At 29.1% G+C, this 16,815-nt stretch overlaps 2 protein-coding genes across 2 annotated transcripts in view; one reads left to right on the forward strand and one right to left on the reverse strand.

Moving 5' to 3' along the window:
- The window catches only part of LOC108687761, a 14,458-nt gene extending 540 nt beyond the window's left edge, over nucleotides 1–13,918 (forward strand). The window contains exons 2-11 of the mRNA XM_018193710.1: nucleotides 526–645; nucleotides 820–943; nucleotides 10,163–10,289; nucleotides 10,451–10,552; nucleotides 10,877–11,002; nucleotides 11,212–11,351; nucleotides 11,795–11,941; nucleotides 12,261–12,497; nucleotides 12,876–13,157; nucleotides 13,466–13,918. Of these exons, the coding sequence (XP_018049199.1) occupies nucleotides 526–645; nucleotides 820–943; nucleotides 10,163–10,289; nucleotides 10,451–10,552; nucleotides 10,877–11,002; nucleotides 11,212–11,351; nucleotides 11,795–11,941; nucleotides 12,261–12,497; nucleotides 12,876–13,157; nucleotides 13,466–13,731 (1,671 nt within the window). The 3' untranslated portion in view covers nucleotides 13,732–13,918. The remainder of the gene's footprint in view (nucleotides 1–525; nucleotides 646–819; nucleotides 944–10,162; nucleotides 10,290–10,450; nucleotides 10,553–10,876; nucleotides 11,003–11,211; nucleotides 11,352–11,794; nucleotides 11,942–12,260; nucleotides 12,498–12,875; nucleotides 13,158–13,465) is intronic.
- Nucleotides 1,787–4,021, reverse strand: LOC108687760. Its single transcript, XM_018193709.1, has 5 exons — nucleotides 3,816–4,021; nucleotides 3,243–3,419; nucleotides 2,452–2,593; nucleotides 2,291–2,380; nucleotides 1,787–2,078 (listed from the first exon to the last, which is right to left on the reverse strand). The coding sequence occupies exons 1-5, from the start codon at nucleotides 4,019–4,021 to the stop codon at nucleotides 1,800–1,802; spliced, it is 894 nt and encodes a 297-aa protein (XP_018049198.1). The 3' UTR covers nucleotides 1,787–1,799.
- Nucleotides 13,919–16,815: the final 2,897 nt, after the last annotated feature.

Consider the following 16,815-nt stretch of genomic DNA (forward strand, 5'->3'; position numbering starts at 1 on the left):
ATATTAAAATAAATTAAATTTATGTAAATTGAATAGATCTTAACTCTATCATTATTATTTATAAGTTGATTTCTGAAATAATTTCAATTTATTTCAATTTATTTCTCAGAACACAATAAATCTAATTGTATTCGTAATTAATTTTATAATAGTAATTATAATAGTAATTATGTTAAAATACTTATTTTCTGTTACAAAATATTTCCTTTTTATTATTTTTTTAAATACTTTTTCATTAAATAGTTATAAAAATAAATATGAAAATAAATAGTCATGAATGTTATATGCATTCTTGTTAATTTTACTAACATCTGGATTAATAATTTAGTTAGAACATTAAATAATATCTCTATCACGTAATTTTACTGGATCGAAGTTTACTGGGACAGAAATTGATTCGATACTAAAAGAAGAAAGGATACAGGGAACAAATAATTTCTCTCACGTCAAATATTCCACGTTCGTGTCAATGAATTATTGATCGTGACGTCCGCGTCGATTAAGCATTCTTCACTCTCTTCGCAGGTGAAGATGAGCATCAAGAGTATACGAGGAAACGTTTCGGAAAAGCTATGGGAAATTACGAAGGATTTTGACGTGTTGATTCAAGAAAATTGGACAGAGCAGGCGTTGGACAAGCTGGAGGTATGTTTTTTCCCATAATTTTAGATCATTTTTACTTGTATAAAATAAAAATTGAAGTTAAGAACTGCTTGACAAGTTATCGAAAAAATAATACGTAAATACAAAATATTATCTTTTTCTGTTAAACTTGATTCAATTCAACAGAAGATTATTTGTTAATAATGCGTAATACAGGAATTTGAGAAATGCCTTTTGGAAAAAATGGAGAAGGAAGGATGGGATGGCAACGAGGACGATAAATTGCAATGGACATTTTCCGGTGCTCTCTTCTATTCCATTATCGTCATCACAACAATTGGTAAGTTGATATCTGTAAAGTATTTTGATATTAATAAAATTGATATTAATAAAATTATATGAGATACTATATAAACGAAAAGAATTTTTTCTTAGAATTTACCCTGAAAATATGATAAGACAACATTGTATTTCGAAAAATTTTAATATAAATCTCTCTCATTCATTAATAAAACTATTGTACAATAAAGTATAAAATAAGTTTGATTAATTTTAGCAAAGTGCATGATAAAAATCTTTAAAATATTGTTTATTATACCACATTTTATTTAAATTTTAAGAGAAAATTCTCCCCATGTAATAAAAGTTAAACAGGTTATCTTCTTCAAAAGTTTCCTAATTGGGACATTTGTATTATTCGAAAATTAAATTTTTTATTACATCAAACATATATATATATATATATATACTTAATATATTAAACAATAATAATAATTCAGAGTATTTATTTTCTTTGCTTCTTAAGAAAAGCGGAGAAGTTTATTATTTGTTTTTTGCTCAGAATTATTCTTTTCAATTTAATATAGTCTATAAAGGAAAAAAGCATATTTAAGTTCGGAAGCATTACTAAAATTTACAATATAAGGAATTCATTATTTACACTTGCAACGCATTAACTTAAATTAATTATCGACGCAAAAAGTTTGTATTAGTATTTAATTCCATTTAGTATTGTGTTATACATACAATGCTCAATGAAAAATTGGAAAATGTATTAGTACATGTACATCTATATATTGATACACAATACACAGATATATATTTTTCTCCATATCTCTGTCACATCTTTGGCATTATTATTAAATATAAAAAAATATATCGATATAACAGATGTTTCGTTGAGAATTTACTGATTATTATTTTCTAGTATCTTCGAACGTCTTTGGTTTCTCATTCGTCTGCGTTTGATTCTTGCCCAATGACCTCCCGTAGATGACATAATCGTCAGATTCTGGATCGTAGCCGTATGGCCGTAACGACTCGAATTCATTGCGGCGACCATAACCGTCGTCATAGGGTCCTGAGTAATAATCGAAAGACGGATGTTGGTAGCCGCCATTACCGTACGGTCTTCGATTACCGTAATAATTTGATGTCGGTTCGAAACCATTCGGTCTGTACTTGTACGGTGCACCCTAGAAATTATTACTTTAAAGTCAATATGAAAATCATAGAAAACTTACGAATTACGTAAATATGATAAAACTTGAAAACTATGAAAATTAATAAAATGGCAATATTTTTCTTTAACTTTCCCGAGATAATATTTTAGAAAATATAATTTCAAATATATGAGCACGTTAAATAATTTGGAATCGCATGAATAGATTTAAATTCTTTTTGTTACAGGATAATATGGGTAATGATGTCCTTCGGACAATCCTGGGAATCTTTTGCTGTTGAAACAACAGTATTTCTTCTCATTTGCGCAATGGCCCTAAAATCATTAGGCAAATTTTTATAAAAATTTTTCGGAATTGTAAATTTTCGAGTAACTTTCGGACTCACAAATTTCAATCCGGGTGATGGACAATTAAAACTGTATCTGCATTTACAAGTGTCGAACTCACGATAACGGGGATCATCTCTGATCCATGGTGGTACTGAATCTAAAATACCATCAGGTCCATTCGGTTCGAAACGAGCAGGTCTGAAATAGCAATAATGTCCCTACATTTTTTTACATTTAAAACAGATATTTAATATAACATTACTTTATGCAAAATAAAATTTTAATTAGTAAGATTGTAAAAGATTTTTTTTAGTTTGTTGCATAATTGACGACAATTTGAGAAATAATTCAATAGTGGAATTTTATAGATAAACATAAATCTAATGCAATTTATAAAAAATATGTATGTTATTTATCAGTTAGTAATTCAAATATATGCTATTCCTTATAAAATATTATTATGACTGAACTGTGCCTCCTATGCAATTAAATATACGAATGGGAATATCTAAATTAAGCGGTCTCTGTGGAGCGGTGATGCTATATATTTTAATCGGATCATTGGAAATTTAATATAGAGTGAGCTAGAAAAATACATTGGGAAGTCAACGGAAAATCTCAATTTTCCAAGATTAATAAATCTGCTTGAAAAATGCGATTTAAAGGGATTCTAATAAGATTACATATATCATGCCGAATTGTGAATAGTTTTGGCAATTTTGAAAAGTCAATTAATCCAATTAATTAATTATTGCGTGTAAAATATATATAAATAAACGTATAAACATAATATTTAAAGAAATAATATTTAAAAGAAGGATTGCTGTAAACAGAATGAATGAAATACCTGCCGATTATTCCCGTTGGTCCTCCGGGACCCACGAGAACTCCATTATTGCCTTGATATGCTGGTATGAGCGGTCTGCCATTAGGACTGTAAGGGCCTGTATTCTGAGGTCTAAATCCTAACTGAAGGCCGTTATTGAAACCATTTAAATATTCAGAAGGCTCGTATACTTGATATCTAAAAGTTACATCAGCGAGAAGCTATTACTTAAGTATGCTACAAGTACATACAGATTTCCCTAAAGCTGACTATCTGATTTAAAACCGACATAAATATTATACTTTTTTTTATTTAAAAGTACTATTAATGTATAATTGTGCAATTCTTCTTCCTATAAAAGATAGGATGCTGTAGCATCTTCTTAAAAAAAAATAAAAGAATGTGCTAACGAAAAATATTTTGCACGAGATGTTATCGCGTTGATGAAGTATATAATTTAATAAATACGACAGGAATATTCAATAAAATAATAGATAAAATTTTGATAAAAATTTGAATAAAGTATAATTATACATAAACGTGTAATTACATATTAAACATTGTTATGTATAATAATAAATCATTGACACATACCTGGCATCGATATCTCGATTGATTTTTGATTTATCATTATTCCAAGTCCAAGATTTATCATTCTCAGCGGTCACGATTGCGGCGAAAAAGATCAAAAGAGAAACACGCATTTTTGTTATCTGCCGAATAGCAGAATCAAGATATTTAATGTAATACATCTTAGTTAATATTATCAGAAAAGAAAGACGTTTGGGCACGCATAACATTCGAAGTCGACTAAACGAGAGTGAAAGTGAATCACGTCTTTATATATGCATTGTGGGATGGTGAACGCATCGCTACATTTCGAGGTCTTTTCGGTTGATAATTATCTGCGATCAATGGACTGTATTCCTTTGTTTTTAAGTAAATTATCCCAAAAATTCAGCTGTTTCACGCAATATGCAATATCTTATTTTTTTAAATCATTAGGCAAATTTTATAAAAATTTTTCGGAATTGTAAATTTTCGTGTAACAAACTTTCGGACTCACAAATTTCAATCCGGGTGATGGACAATTAAAACTGTATCTGCATTTACAAGTGTCGAACTCACGATAACGGGGATCATCTCTGATCCATGGTGGTACTGAATTTAAAATACCATCAGGTCCATTCGATTCGAAACGAGCAGGTCTGAAGTAGCAATAATGTCCCTATATTTTTTTACATTTAAAACAGATATTTAATATAACATTTACTTTATGGAAAATAAAATTTTAATTAGTAAGATCGTAAAAGATTTTTTTAATTTGTTGCATAATTGACGACAATTTGAGAAATAATTCAATAGTGGAATTGAGTAATTTTTAATAAAAATTCAAAATATTATGCGTTTATAAATACAGATAATTGAAATTAAAATTATGCATTTATGTTTTTATAAACATTACTAATATTTAATAATTGATATTTTAGATTTGTATAATGTCAATTTATAAAAAACTTCTATGATCGATCTTCTAACTGCCAAATAATTTTTCCAAATATTTAGCGTTTAATATATCTTATGTAATATTTTATGATAACATATTTTTGTTAACTATTTTTTATTTGACCTCTTACAATCATGATCTTTTCAATGCGCAAGATCGTGTACGTTATAAAAGAACATCATATATTTTTTTTTAAATAAATATTTTTATTTCCATCTTCTGCTAGGAACACTTGCTTGACTCTTTTTACATTTAGTAGAAGTGTTGCTCTAGCATGAAATCTTTAACGTGAAAAGAATATTTTTAAAAAATCTTAATTTTTTTGTAAAATAATAGTGAGCAATTCGAATCTTTATATAGTTTCTTGATAAGTAAAATATCAGCATGAATAACTTTAATAAAATTTAATCCAGAATGTAAATTAAATTCGCCGCATAAAACTTAATTGCGAAATTACAATAAACCCACCAGCTGATTTATAAGCGTAACTTATTGTACGATATAACGTTGATAAATCGAGTCAATTTTTGAGGCCAATTCCATTCCTTCAAGCATCCGTCCTTCGAACTGGGAAAACCCAGTTCTTCGACTTCGGAGAAGAGAAGTCACTTGGTTGGCCGCGTTAGTATGTATGCGCTCTTTGACCTCCTTCTTAAAGTAAAGTCGAGACACATGGCGTAACGTTAATTCCCGCATCTTTGTCTTGCTCGACAGCAAAATTACCACCATTAAAGATTTTCAGCCTTCACTTTTAAAAAATACATCCTTTATTAAATTAAATTTGCCTACAAATCCGCGTCATATATATGTCAAATTAAAACTGCAAATCACTTATAAAATTATATTTTTATTTTGTTACTAATTTATCTTGAAATTGTACTATTTTGTAATCGACATAAAAATTCTATTTTATTTTATTATATACATACACATATATGTATGTGTGTGTGCGTGTGTATATATATATATATATATATAAAATTTAATTTATACTATTTTATTTTATAACTTTAATTAAGGTTATTGCGAGATAGTATAAGTAGAGTGAGATTATATATATAGGAAGAAATAATAGATATACCTTTCTCTGTTGTAGGATTTTGATAAAATTGCTTGTGACCAGATTCTGATATAGGTCTCTAGTCTCATTTTATAAATAAAACATATAAGAACAGTAGAAAATTTTCTCTTATAAACTCTTTTGAAAATATGATTTTCTGTCGGTTAACGAACTATTTTGAATGTAAATGTGCATCGTTTGCATTTCTAAAGAAAGGGCAAGCGTATCAAAACAAATGCAAAATGCTTTTATTTCGTGGCTGCTTTGAAATTCATTCTGGAACGACATTCTTTTATGAGATTAAACGCGAGAATTTAAACAGTGGAATTTTATATTCCGGAGCAAAGCGGCTACGAATATACTAACAAACATATATTTTTTATGCAAAATCCGAATGTGCAAACTGTAACTGCTCGCGGGTGCTTTAAGAAGGAAAATTGAATTCAAATTGGTTAAACTGAGGTTACTTTGGAAATCTAATTCAAATTAAGTGACCTCCTTCCGAACGAGTGCATTGGATTAAATATTAAAGAACGATGTTCGATATTTTAATTCATTTAAAAAAACTTTATTATATATTATGATATATGTTACTTGCAAATATCCAATTGACATATATTTTAAATATTTGATTTAAAATTCTAGTTATAAACTTTTTACAAATTTTATATGGATTAAATAAATTTTTATAAATAAAGAAAGAATTGAAAAGATTAATAGTAAATAATCTATAATAATAAAAATTATTTATAGATTTATGTATAAGCAAATAAAAAAAAAGAAGAATATATAATGACAAAAAAATAATTACATAACATCATTAGATATTTTTAAAAGTTAAATATTTGAGATTGGGAAGAAAACTCTTTGATAAGAATTATACTACAATATTATATTATACTACAATTTTTTTTACCAAACATAGATCTTCTTTTCTACTAAAGTTTTTCAATAACTTCTACCAAAGTTTAACACTATTTGTCTTCAAAATGCATGATCAAATTAAATTCTACAATCCTTTTCGTGTCGTAACCTGACAAAATATCTTCAGCGTTTCAAGAAAAAACTTGTATTTATTTCATCGAATTCATTTCATCATCGGAAAAAATATTTTCTCGTCTTTTTAATTAATTTCCTAACATGTAATCCTTTTTTAAATAATTTCCTGCTATATCGTAAATAGAATATAAAATGTGCTTTGACCATTCATCGCGACTTTTGCCCTGTAAATCCTGTTATGAAAAATTGTTATAATTACAGAAAATTGAAACAGCTAACCTAATTATATGTACATATAGATATATATGCAATATTATTTTTTAAATATAAAGTATGTATCTATATATTTTATGTATAGTAATAGTATTATTTTCCCATCATTTTTATTTCAACAAAAAGTTATTATAATATGTTATACTTAAAAAAAATAATATAAATTATTTATTATTACTCTCTAACTCTGAATCAGTGGTAGTTACTAATTACTCAGTGGCATACTTTGCACCGATAATCAGTGAAGTTCAATTAAAAAAGGAAGAATATTATATAATTAAAATACTGATATTCGCACGTTAATTTCAATTTTTCAATATCATATTCATTGAATTTAAGCATTAAAATAAGTTAGTTAAATCACACAAAGATTAATTAGGTTAGGGATCTTACATTTAATTCACTGAATACCAGTGGCATACATATTGTATATATTTAAAAGATGTCTTAATATCGAATAACATTTTAATGATGGTTTCTTCATATCAGATATATGATGTTTTTGTATTATCTTGACATTGGAAATTTTTAATCTTTGATATTAAACATTTCGATTCTATAAAGCTTCCAATAAAAATCCTTTAATTTATATTTTCAAAATAAAGCTTTGCATTGAGGTAACTGCATTCTTAATTTTTGATAATAAAACTTGCATTATAAAAAAGTATTAATTTTAACAATTATCTTTACTTAATTCAACAATATCCATGATACGTTTATTTAAAAAAAATTGATGTCATGTATTAAAAAAAAAATGTCAATGTATTCTCTCGTCATCTCAGAAATGTTTCCGGTTTGTAACTGCGTAAAAATTAGCTTCAGCGAAATTAGATATGACTCATTGAGGAGAAATGAAGATTTATCGAAATTTTTAGTAGATGAATGTTGCACTTATCACGATTGAGCGAATTAATTCCTCGACAAAAATTCATTTCTTCGACAGACTTTCGCGATGTGCCTGGCAACTTCCTCCCTTTATATATTTTTTCTTTTTTGAATAATTTCCTGCCATCGATTATGCGTCCTATTTTCTCATTTTCCTACGTTATCACCTCTTTCTTTCTCTCTTTCTCTTTCTTTTTCCTTGATTATTTTCTTCTCTTGGAATAAGAAGGTTATATCGTTCAAGAGTTAAAAAAAAAATGGAGAATAAAAGTGAGATCTCGCAATGCGCATAGATCGCAAAGTTTTTTTGACATCTTAGGATTCTTAAAGAATTCATATATTCACTGAGAAACGGAGTTTTTACCTTACATCCCAGATATTTTCCATCCTGGTTGTATACGATTGCATAATGCACAGTACTATATGCTGCATCTTATATTGTATATAAGGGAAATTCTTCTTTTCTGACAATTTCAATATAGAAAAAAATTTACCAAATTCCACTTTTTATAATTAAAACAAATTGGAATAAAGAGAGATAGTTATTATTACTTTAATATTGATCGTGTCAACATAATTATATATCATAAAAATATTCGTCGCAAAATTTTTTATTGGATAAAATCAATTCCGTTCAAGAAGGGATCTAAATTGTCTTTGTCGCACATTTCGCCTTGGGATCATCGTAATAAATGGCTTCATTGGAGTAAAATTACGGGTCAACTTGTTTTCACGAGTGCGAATAAATCCGTTTTTTCAATAAAATGGAAAAAGACTTGTTATAGATGCATTTGGATTAGATTTCTTGCAATAAACAATTTCCGCCAATGAGGAATTAACATAATAATACAAATAGAGTTTATCTTGTTTTATATTAAAAATGGCAGGCCTTTTTAGACACTTTCATTCAAAATAAAATTAATTAATTCTGTTCTTATTAAAAAATATTTAACTTAGTACACAAGATTAGGTTACATTATTCGTGTCCTGCGCATTTCTTTTCTTTGAAATATTAAGAGCACCTGGTCAAATATCGGTCTCTCTTCTTTCTAAAAAAATTTGGTATTTAGAGAACAAGTTTTTATACGTTACCGATCTCAATTTTCATGCGTATCCTTTAGAATAACTCGGAAGTTCATTTCTGGGTCACAAATGACCCATTGTGTGTACTAAGTACAGAGTATTTTTTTGTAAATAAAAAAATTTTTATTTTTTTCTTTATATTTATATTTAACTACTTTCTCGTTTGTATTGCGGGAATACTTCACGAATTATAAAAAAAAGAATTATAAAAGTTTATTCATAGTCATTATACATAAAAAAATATTTAAATTTACTTTATTGCAATATTTAAATAGCAGTTTTGAAATTTGCATAATCAAAATTATTTAAAAAATTCGAATTCAATAAAAAAGTAGATAACATTGACTTGGTTCGGATAATTTAGTGTCATAAACTTTATTGTATTATTATTTTTGTATACAAAAGATTTATTTTAAATAGAAAAAAATATTTTAAATAGAAAATATTTATTTTTTCTAATTTTCAACATTTTTCTACAATATTTTCCGACACTTTAATATTACCATCTCATTATAAAATTATACGAGTACTTTTTATTTTTTTTCCTACAAAACTTCTATAATATACTTTCTCAATATTATCAGAAATTTTTTACATTTTTATATTATTATTCAAATAAAAAATGTGAAGAATTACGTATAAATATTTTTATTATTTTTAATTTAATAATAAAGAAATGTGAACTATTTCTAATAATTTAAAAAAAATACTTGGGAATTCGTAAAGGCAGATCCCGCTATCGCATAACTGTCGATCTTATGTAACAGACCAGTTTTATCATAAAGAATCTCGGCGACCTTGACCCAAATTTAACGAAATTATGAAATTGTTGGCGAAGCCTAGAAGAAAAGATTCAAGGCTGAAGCGAGTGCAGCTAAAGACTTATATGACCTTCAGTTTGTTTTTTTAATTTGAAATTTTAAATCAATTAAACTTGACTTTGAAGGTACAATTATTATCAAGCTCATTTAGCAAAATGATTCTTGATTTGTAGTACAATTGAATTAAATAGTATTTTATATTTATGTTTGCTTCTCGTGTAAAATACTTTATATAACTTTCATCGAATAAATTTGCGATCTCGTATAAAAATTTTTTCTCTTATGCATTCTATTTTTCTATTTTTTGTTTTAGGATACGGTCACATTGCACCAAAAACGAAAAATGGAAAAGTAGTGACTATTTTTTACGCCATTCTCGGTATCCCGCTTATGTTGCTGTGCCTATCAAATATCGGAGACGTGATGGCGTCGAGTTTTAGGTAACAGATAATGTTTAATCATATATAAATATAAGTTCCATAGTAATAAAATAAAAAATCTTGACAAAGTTTTATATAACAAATATAAAATATTTATCTATTGTACTAGTTTTCATTAGCGCTAAAAATTGTTTTTTTCTTCAAATTTATAATATTTTTAGGTTTCTATATTGGAAAGTGTGCTGTTACATATGCACGAAACCACCAAAAAAACGACGAGGACGTAACAATCTGATTAGGTCGTATTCTGTTCGTCAACCAGGGTAATTTTATATATAATATACAAATTTTTTAAATATTTTGCTATATGAAAATGTAATAGAAAGAAGAGAAATTAAAAAAAGTGAAAATCTAAATTTCATATATAAAAATACAGTACACTGTAATGTATAAAATAAAAATTATAAATCAATAATGTAATATGTTGTACAAGAAGAAGGTTCCTAAACATTTATGGATTTTTATTTAAAAACTGAATAAAAATTAAATAAAATTATTGACTTCTACATAAATTAATCTGTGTCCAATGTAAATAAAAATTTATGCACTATTATGTAGTAACATGAAAAAATATTATTCTTTACAAGACGATATGGATCAAGTAAAGGTTCTTCTTTTCATCGATCCATCAGAGTGAGTCAACGATCAGCTGATTCGGCCTTAGGGCTCTCCGAAAGTATGACAAAGTCTTCGTACTCTGATACTGATTGCAGGTAAGATCATTTAATTAATTCAATTAGTGACCTTATCTTTCAAATAAAAGTATATCATAAATATAGTTTTTCTAATTACTTGCTATCTAATTAATGTCAGTAATCAGTAATCAGTAGTAATATATTACACAAATATATTTAAATATATTTAATATATTTAAAAAGTTATAGTAATAAAGAATAAATGTATAAGACTGAACAAACTGTAGGTATATGTCTCGACGATTGGAAGGAAATGAATCAAAATCAATCGGTTATACACCTTCTACATATCATCCAATGGAAATTAAAGCCGCAACTGTGCCACATTATTCGGATATTCCAATAGCGACTCCGAGAAGCGTAAGAGGTATTTTTTAATCGATTTTATCAATTGTTTATTTCATGTTAATTTTAAATTGATTATAAAGTTGACAGATAAAAATAATATACGTAATCAGTTGTATTCGAAACTAATTTTATAAAAAAGGATATTATTTTGTCATATACAGACAATCAAAATACAGAAACAGATATATGGCGAATAATTAAATTTTATGTTAAATTTAATTGAATCTCTCTATCTCTGCTGTTTACTTTGTTTGTTATTTACATAATAAAAGAGTTGTAAACGACATGTCGATGTCACATATGAAATCACACAGAATCACACGAGCGAGATACAAAATGCTGTTAGATATTAATTAATTAATTAATTCAAGCGCATCGATTGCGCCACATTACATTCGGTATCGACTCATCGATTAATTAAATAAATCGGCTGGTTTGCGTTATTTGCATTACCGCGTACAGCCAATCCCAAAATAACGACACAATCGCTGGATAGAAAATTGCTCATGAATCCGAATGAAGCGGATCGCTCACCGGTTTTGTGCAACAGATATGCATTGGATGATTTGGAAGATGAAACGTCGAGGTGGCAATTGCCTCAAAATAAAGGTGAATGTTAATATTATTAATATTATTAATTATACATCAATTATAATTCTGGGAATTATATTTGATATATAATTGAATACATAATTGAAACACAAAAATGAATAATCTTTTTTTCTACATAAAAAAAATATTGACATATTATTAGGTATTTATTGTTAGATATATCATATTATTCCGTACAATATATTATTCGTGTTATTTCGTATATGATAACACTATTTATTAGTTCAGGATTCAAATAATATTTATTTAAGATGATGAAAGACACCATACTTTGAAACAATTTTGAAGAAATTAAATAAAACCGATGCTATTACAGTCGAGAACTCAGAGAAACCGCAAAGCACAGAAATGGTTGAAGAGTTGGATGGTGTTGAAAAACGAACTTCGTTTAGATCTTTGCCGAGAAGATGTCTTTCTGTAGAAGGAGCTACGACGACGAATAGAGCGAGTTCATTTTCAGGACATCGACCAGCTTCGATCTATTTGGAAATGGAATATATGAAAAGATCGCAGTCTAGCAAAAGTAGACGCAGTAGGAGCAATTATTCCGTTGGTAAATGAATGGCGATATAAACATAGATTAAATTTCAATCATATTAATTGAAAATAATCGATTTTTAATTATTTATTTTGATGGAAGCAACTGATTATATTTAAACGACTTATGTAAATGAATATTGATATGTAAATGAGAGAATCAAGTTTTTAGAATAAAAATAATGATATTCGATATATATATATAAAGTATAAAATGTTTGCAATTTATATTTATATATCTAATTTAACTTATATTAAATATATTTCTAATTATCGAGCATATCCAAATTATCCAAAATTGTTACATTGTACTTGCAAATATTCAGATTAATGAAATAATAAGCTAATCAATAATGCGTGCGCATATTTTTTGATTAAATTAATCTTTTTCTAGCGCGTTCTTATAAACGGGGACCGCCGCCGTCGCCTAGAATTATGTCACCGATGGGATTTGCCGTTCATCGACAGGTTTATGCCGATGATATTGATTTTGACTACGATTACTATTCTGGTATGGATGATCAGGAAAGACAACCAACCAAGCCCGTGCCTATTTGGCTGTGTGTCTTTCTGGTCGTCAGTTATATACTTGGCGGCGCTTACCTCTTCAATCGGTGGGAAGGTTGGCCGTTCCTTGAGTCGGCTTACTTTTGTTTCATCACGTTGACCACTATCGGTTTGTTTTCCAATAATTAATAATTCCTTTTTCGCTGTTTACCAAAAGATATGAAAGATATGCCACTAATTATTATTTTCTAAAATTCATTCCGTTAAAACTAGCGATATAGCAATCTTATTAAAATAATATATATTCATTCGTAACATTCCACAGAAAACATACAGTAGACACATAATATCTGTATGTCTTTTGAAGGTCTTAGAGGCTTTACTTCTATTTTTATCTCTATTTATTAATTAATCTTGCATTTATTTTGAACGCTATGACATGAAACTGGCACAATTTCCTATCTTTTCTATTTTAAGGTTTTGGCGACTTTGTGCCGACATTGGATGCGCACGAGGGCATCGCCCTTTGTTCTCTCTACCTGCTATTTGGAATTGCCTTGCTGGCAATGAGCTTTAATCTGGTGCAAGAGGAAGTCATCAACAACGTGAAGAGCGTCGCGAAGAGGCTAGGTATCATCAAAGAGAGCGACGATGAGGAGAAAGAGGAGGAAGAAGCCGAAGACTATGACGAATACGATGCCGAATACGAAGATGAAGTCTATGAAAACGAGCCCAAGCTCTGATTTCGTGGTTTTTACTATTCAACAAGAAGATCTGGGGCGCGAGTTATCCATCTTCATATACATAGTACAAGATTCAGGGTGTTTCATCTAAATCGATATGTGTCAATTTCGTGATAGATAGATTTGATTTCTCGTGAATCGATAGTTTTCAATTCGAGTAATCTAGCTCTTTTCACGTAAGTCAAGAATAAACACAAATGTATGCAATTAGATTAATTTAAAAACACAATTTATTATTTCAATTATCTTTTTCGATTTATAAATTCAATTATTACAGATCCAATTATTAAAATACTATATATCTAGATATTATTATTACTTATATTAAAATTTTAATTCCTTAGGACTTTCAAAGAGCTTTTAATTTGGAAACTTTTTTAATTTGGAAATGTATTATTTACACAATATTAATAGCGCGATACTGAGAAGTTTATTATTATTACCTTTTATTATATATTAATAAAGTAATCTAACTGTAAATTTGGTAAAAATTATTAAGATGTTTATTTATTTAATGTACATTATTTATAACAATTTCCATTTATTTTTGCATACTTTTTAAATTTTCTTTTGCAAAAATAACGCGACACAAAGATAGTAACAAGCGCAACGTCTCATTTTTAACTCATTCATTTAACTTGCTCAGGAAGCTGTGGAACAGCTAAAAATCTGAGACTGTACATTTCCATAAAATAGTTCTACGTTCCAGCAGTCCCTTAAATTTTCTTCGAATGCACGCGACGCGAGAATACGATTATCTTCCAACGGGTACGATATTTTCGTGCGGCTTACTACCTTCCGCGCACAGAAAATTGTTCTTACAATATTTTCCCGGACGCACTTGCCGCATGCAAAATTCACGCTTGCTATGCAAATCCCTTTCATCCTCTTTGCGACCCATATATATATATATACGTTCTCTTACATTTTCGCTACTATGTCCGCAGTTGCATTTCGTCGTTTAAATCGCGAGGACGTTAATCGTCTCGACGACGGCAATGGCGGTGGCGACAGTATCCAGTTAACGGCTTCGGTTTCAACGACTCGATAATCGCGCGATAAAGTCCACTCAAAGAAGAAATAATAGTCGCTAAGAACTTTCGTTCGCGTCTATTACGAATGAACAATCCTGCCACCGACGAAATCTGCATTTCATAAATTTTAAAGCCGATTGAAATGACATCCCTCTCTCTCTCTCTCTCTCTCTCTCTTTCTCTGTCCTTCTATCTCTTTCGCATTTCCTTAGCGTCATAAAATTATTCTCTATAAAAAAAATTAAATATTTTTGCCTAAATATATACATCAGTGAATGATTGATCATAATGTATTGTTAATTGATCATTTAAATTAAATAAGATATTAAAAATTGACGAGAAAAAAAACTTTTATTCTAAATATGTTTTTGTTAACATTTTGTTGGCTTTTTTAAATGTTAACATTTCAACATTTTGTACACAACTGGATCATCGAAACAGGTTTGTCTATACCGGGTGTCCGACAATTCGACTAGTTGTACAACCAACCAGACCCAGGCGACTTGAACTCAGTTATTTTCGGCGACGCGCTATTTTGGGATAATGCATGTCGTGACGCGGGGTGCCACGGAGAAATCAGTTTACGGAGAAACTTGGTCGAGATGGGTTGTTCTCTGTATGTTTGTGTACCGGCTCGGATTTTATCTCGATTATCGTCAAACATGGATCTTTTCGCAAAAGCGTAGTGCACAATGGGATGTCATCGCTCGAAAATTAATTGCTCGTTGCAACGTGTACGTGTACGCGCGTAATAATGATGTAATGAGAATATCGGTCGGAGGGGGGATGCTGAAATCGAAACAATTAATAGTGCACGTACTGTATTATTTTGAGGAATCGAGGTGCAAGGTTTTCACAAAGAATCATAAATTTTTAAATTAATCGCGATAATATCAATAAAACTTTCGGAAAAATGATTTATAAAAAAAAACGAAAATTGTAAATTAATAAGTAATGCATTTTTCTAACACGTGATAGCGGAATCTTATAATCGTCTATTTAATTGATATGTTAGTATATGCGTATATATGTACATAATTTTCGCAATGAGAATTAAACGCAGAAATCTTGTCACAATTGATATAACGCACGAAAGATATGAAGTAAATGTTGATTCCAAGATTTGATCAAATATAAAAGCTTTGAAAATAAATATTCACTTCAGAATATTCATCACAGAAATGTTTCACTGCTCTAATATTGAGACAATAGTAAAAGAAGAAACAGATTCCAATATTGCATATTAATTTTTACAAATAGATTACAAATTGATGTTAATTCTTTAAAATATTTTATCATTAACATTCTATCTATGATAAGCCATCTTCATAATTCGGGATAGAGTTTGATTCAAACATTAAAATAAAATATTTTGTCAAGTTTATAGAATCATAATAGAAAAATATTTCATATTAATCGTGTGTTAAAACACAGAGACTTGAACAACGTGTAAATCTTGTTTTGTTGATTTATTCTCAGTTTACGAAAATTGTCTAGGAAAATTGAAGAAAATTAAATAAAGTCAGATCCTATATGTCGATGATTTCGAGGAAATGTCCATCATTTTTCATGGAATCATAAACAATTTTACAATAGATTTTGTTAAGCAGCCAAGTGCTCATCTCTACTGCAATTGCAAAGACGTCGTGTTTTTGATTCCCCGTGGACCACGATAGAGTCGATAGCAGATTCCGAGAATCAACTTGCGGAGATAAAAGAGATTTGAAGATCCGACATTTCCTATTAAATTTGCTGAGAGTAATTTTCCATTAGCCTCGGTCAGTGGTCACATATAAGAGTTCGCGATCTTCTTGTAGCTTTGTACGCGCGCTACATTTTTCTATATCAAACCATTGTAGACACACACTTACACACTTACACACACACACACACACACACACACACACGCACGCACGCACGCACGCACACACACAACACACACGCACACGCACACACACATACACGCACGCACCACGCACACGCACACGCACACGCGCGCGCGCACACACGCACACACACACGCGCGCGCGCGCGCGTGTATGTATATATA

Source organism: Atta colombica, unplaced genomic scaffold, assembly GCF_001594045.1.
Source record: "Atta colombica isolate Treedump-2 unplaced genomic scaffold, Acol1.0 scaffold216, whole genome shotgun sequence".
In the NCBI taxonomy this organism is placed as follows: Eukaryota; Metazoa; Arthropoda; class Insecta; order Hymenoptera; family Formicidae; genus Atta; species Atta colombica.

Coding starts and splice junctions, on each gene's coding strand:
- LOC108687760 (XM_018193709.1), bottom strand. CDS start 4,021: ATGTTATGCGTGCCCAAACGTCTTTCTTTTCTGATAATATTAACTAAG. Junction 3,420..3,815: donor AATCGAGATATCGATGCCAG/GTATGTGTCAAT, acceptor TGTAACTTTTAG/ATATCAAGTATACGAGCCTT. Junction 2,079..2,290: donor ATCATTACCCATATTATCCT/GTAACAAAAAGA, acceptor AATAATTTCTAG/GGTGCACCGTACAAGTACAG.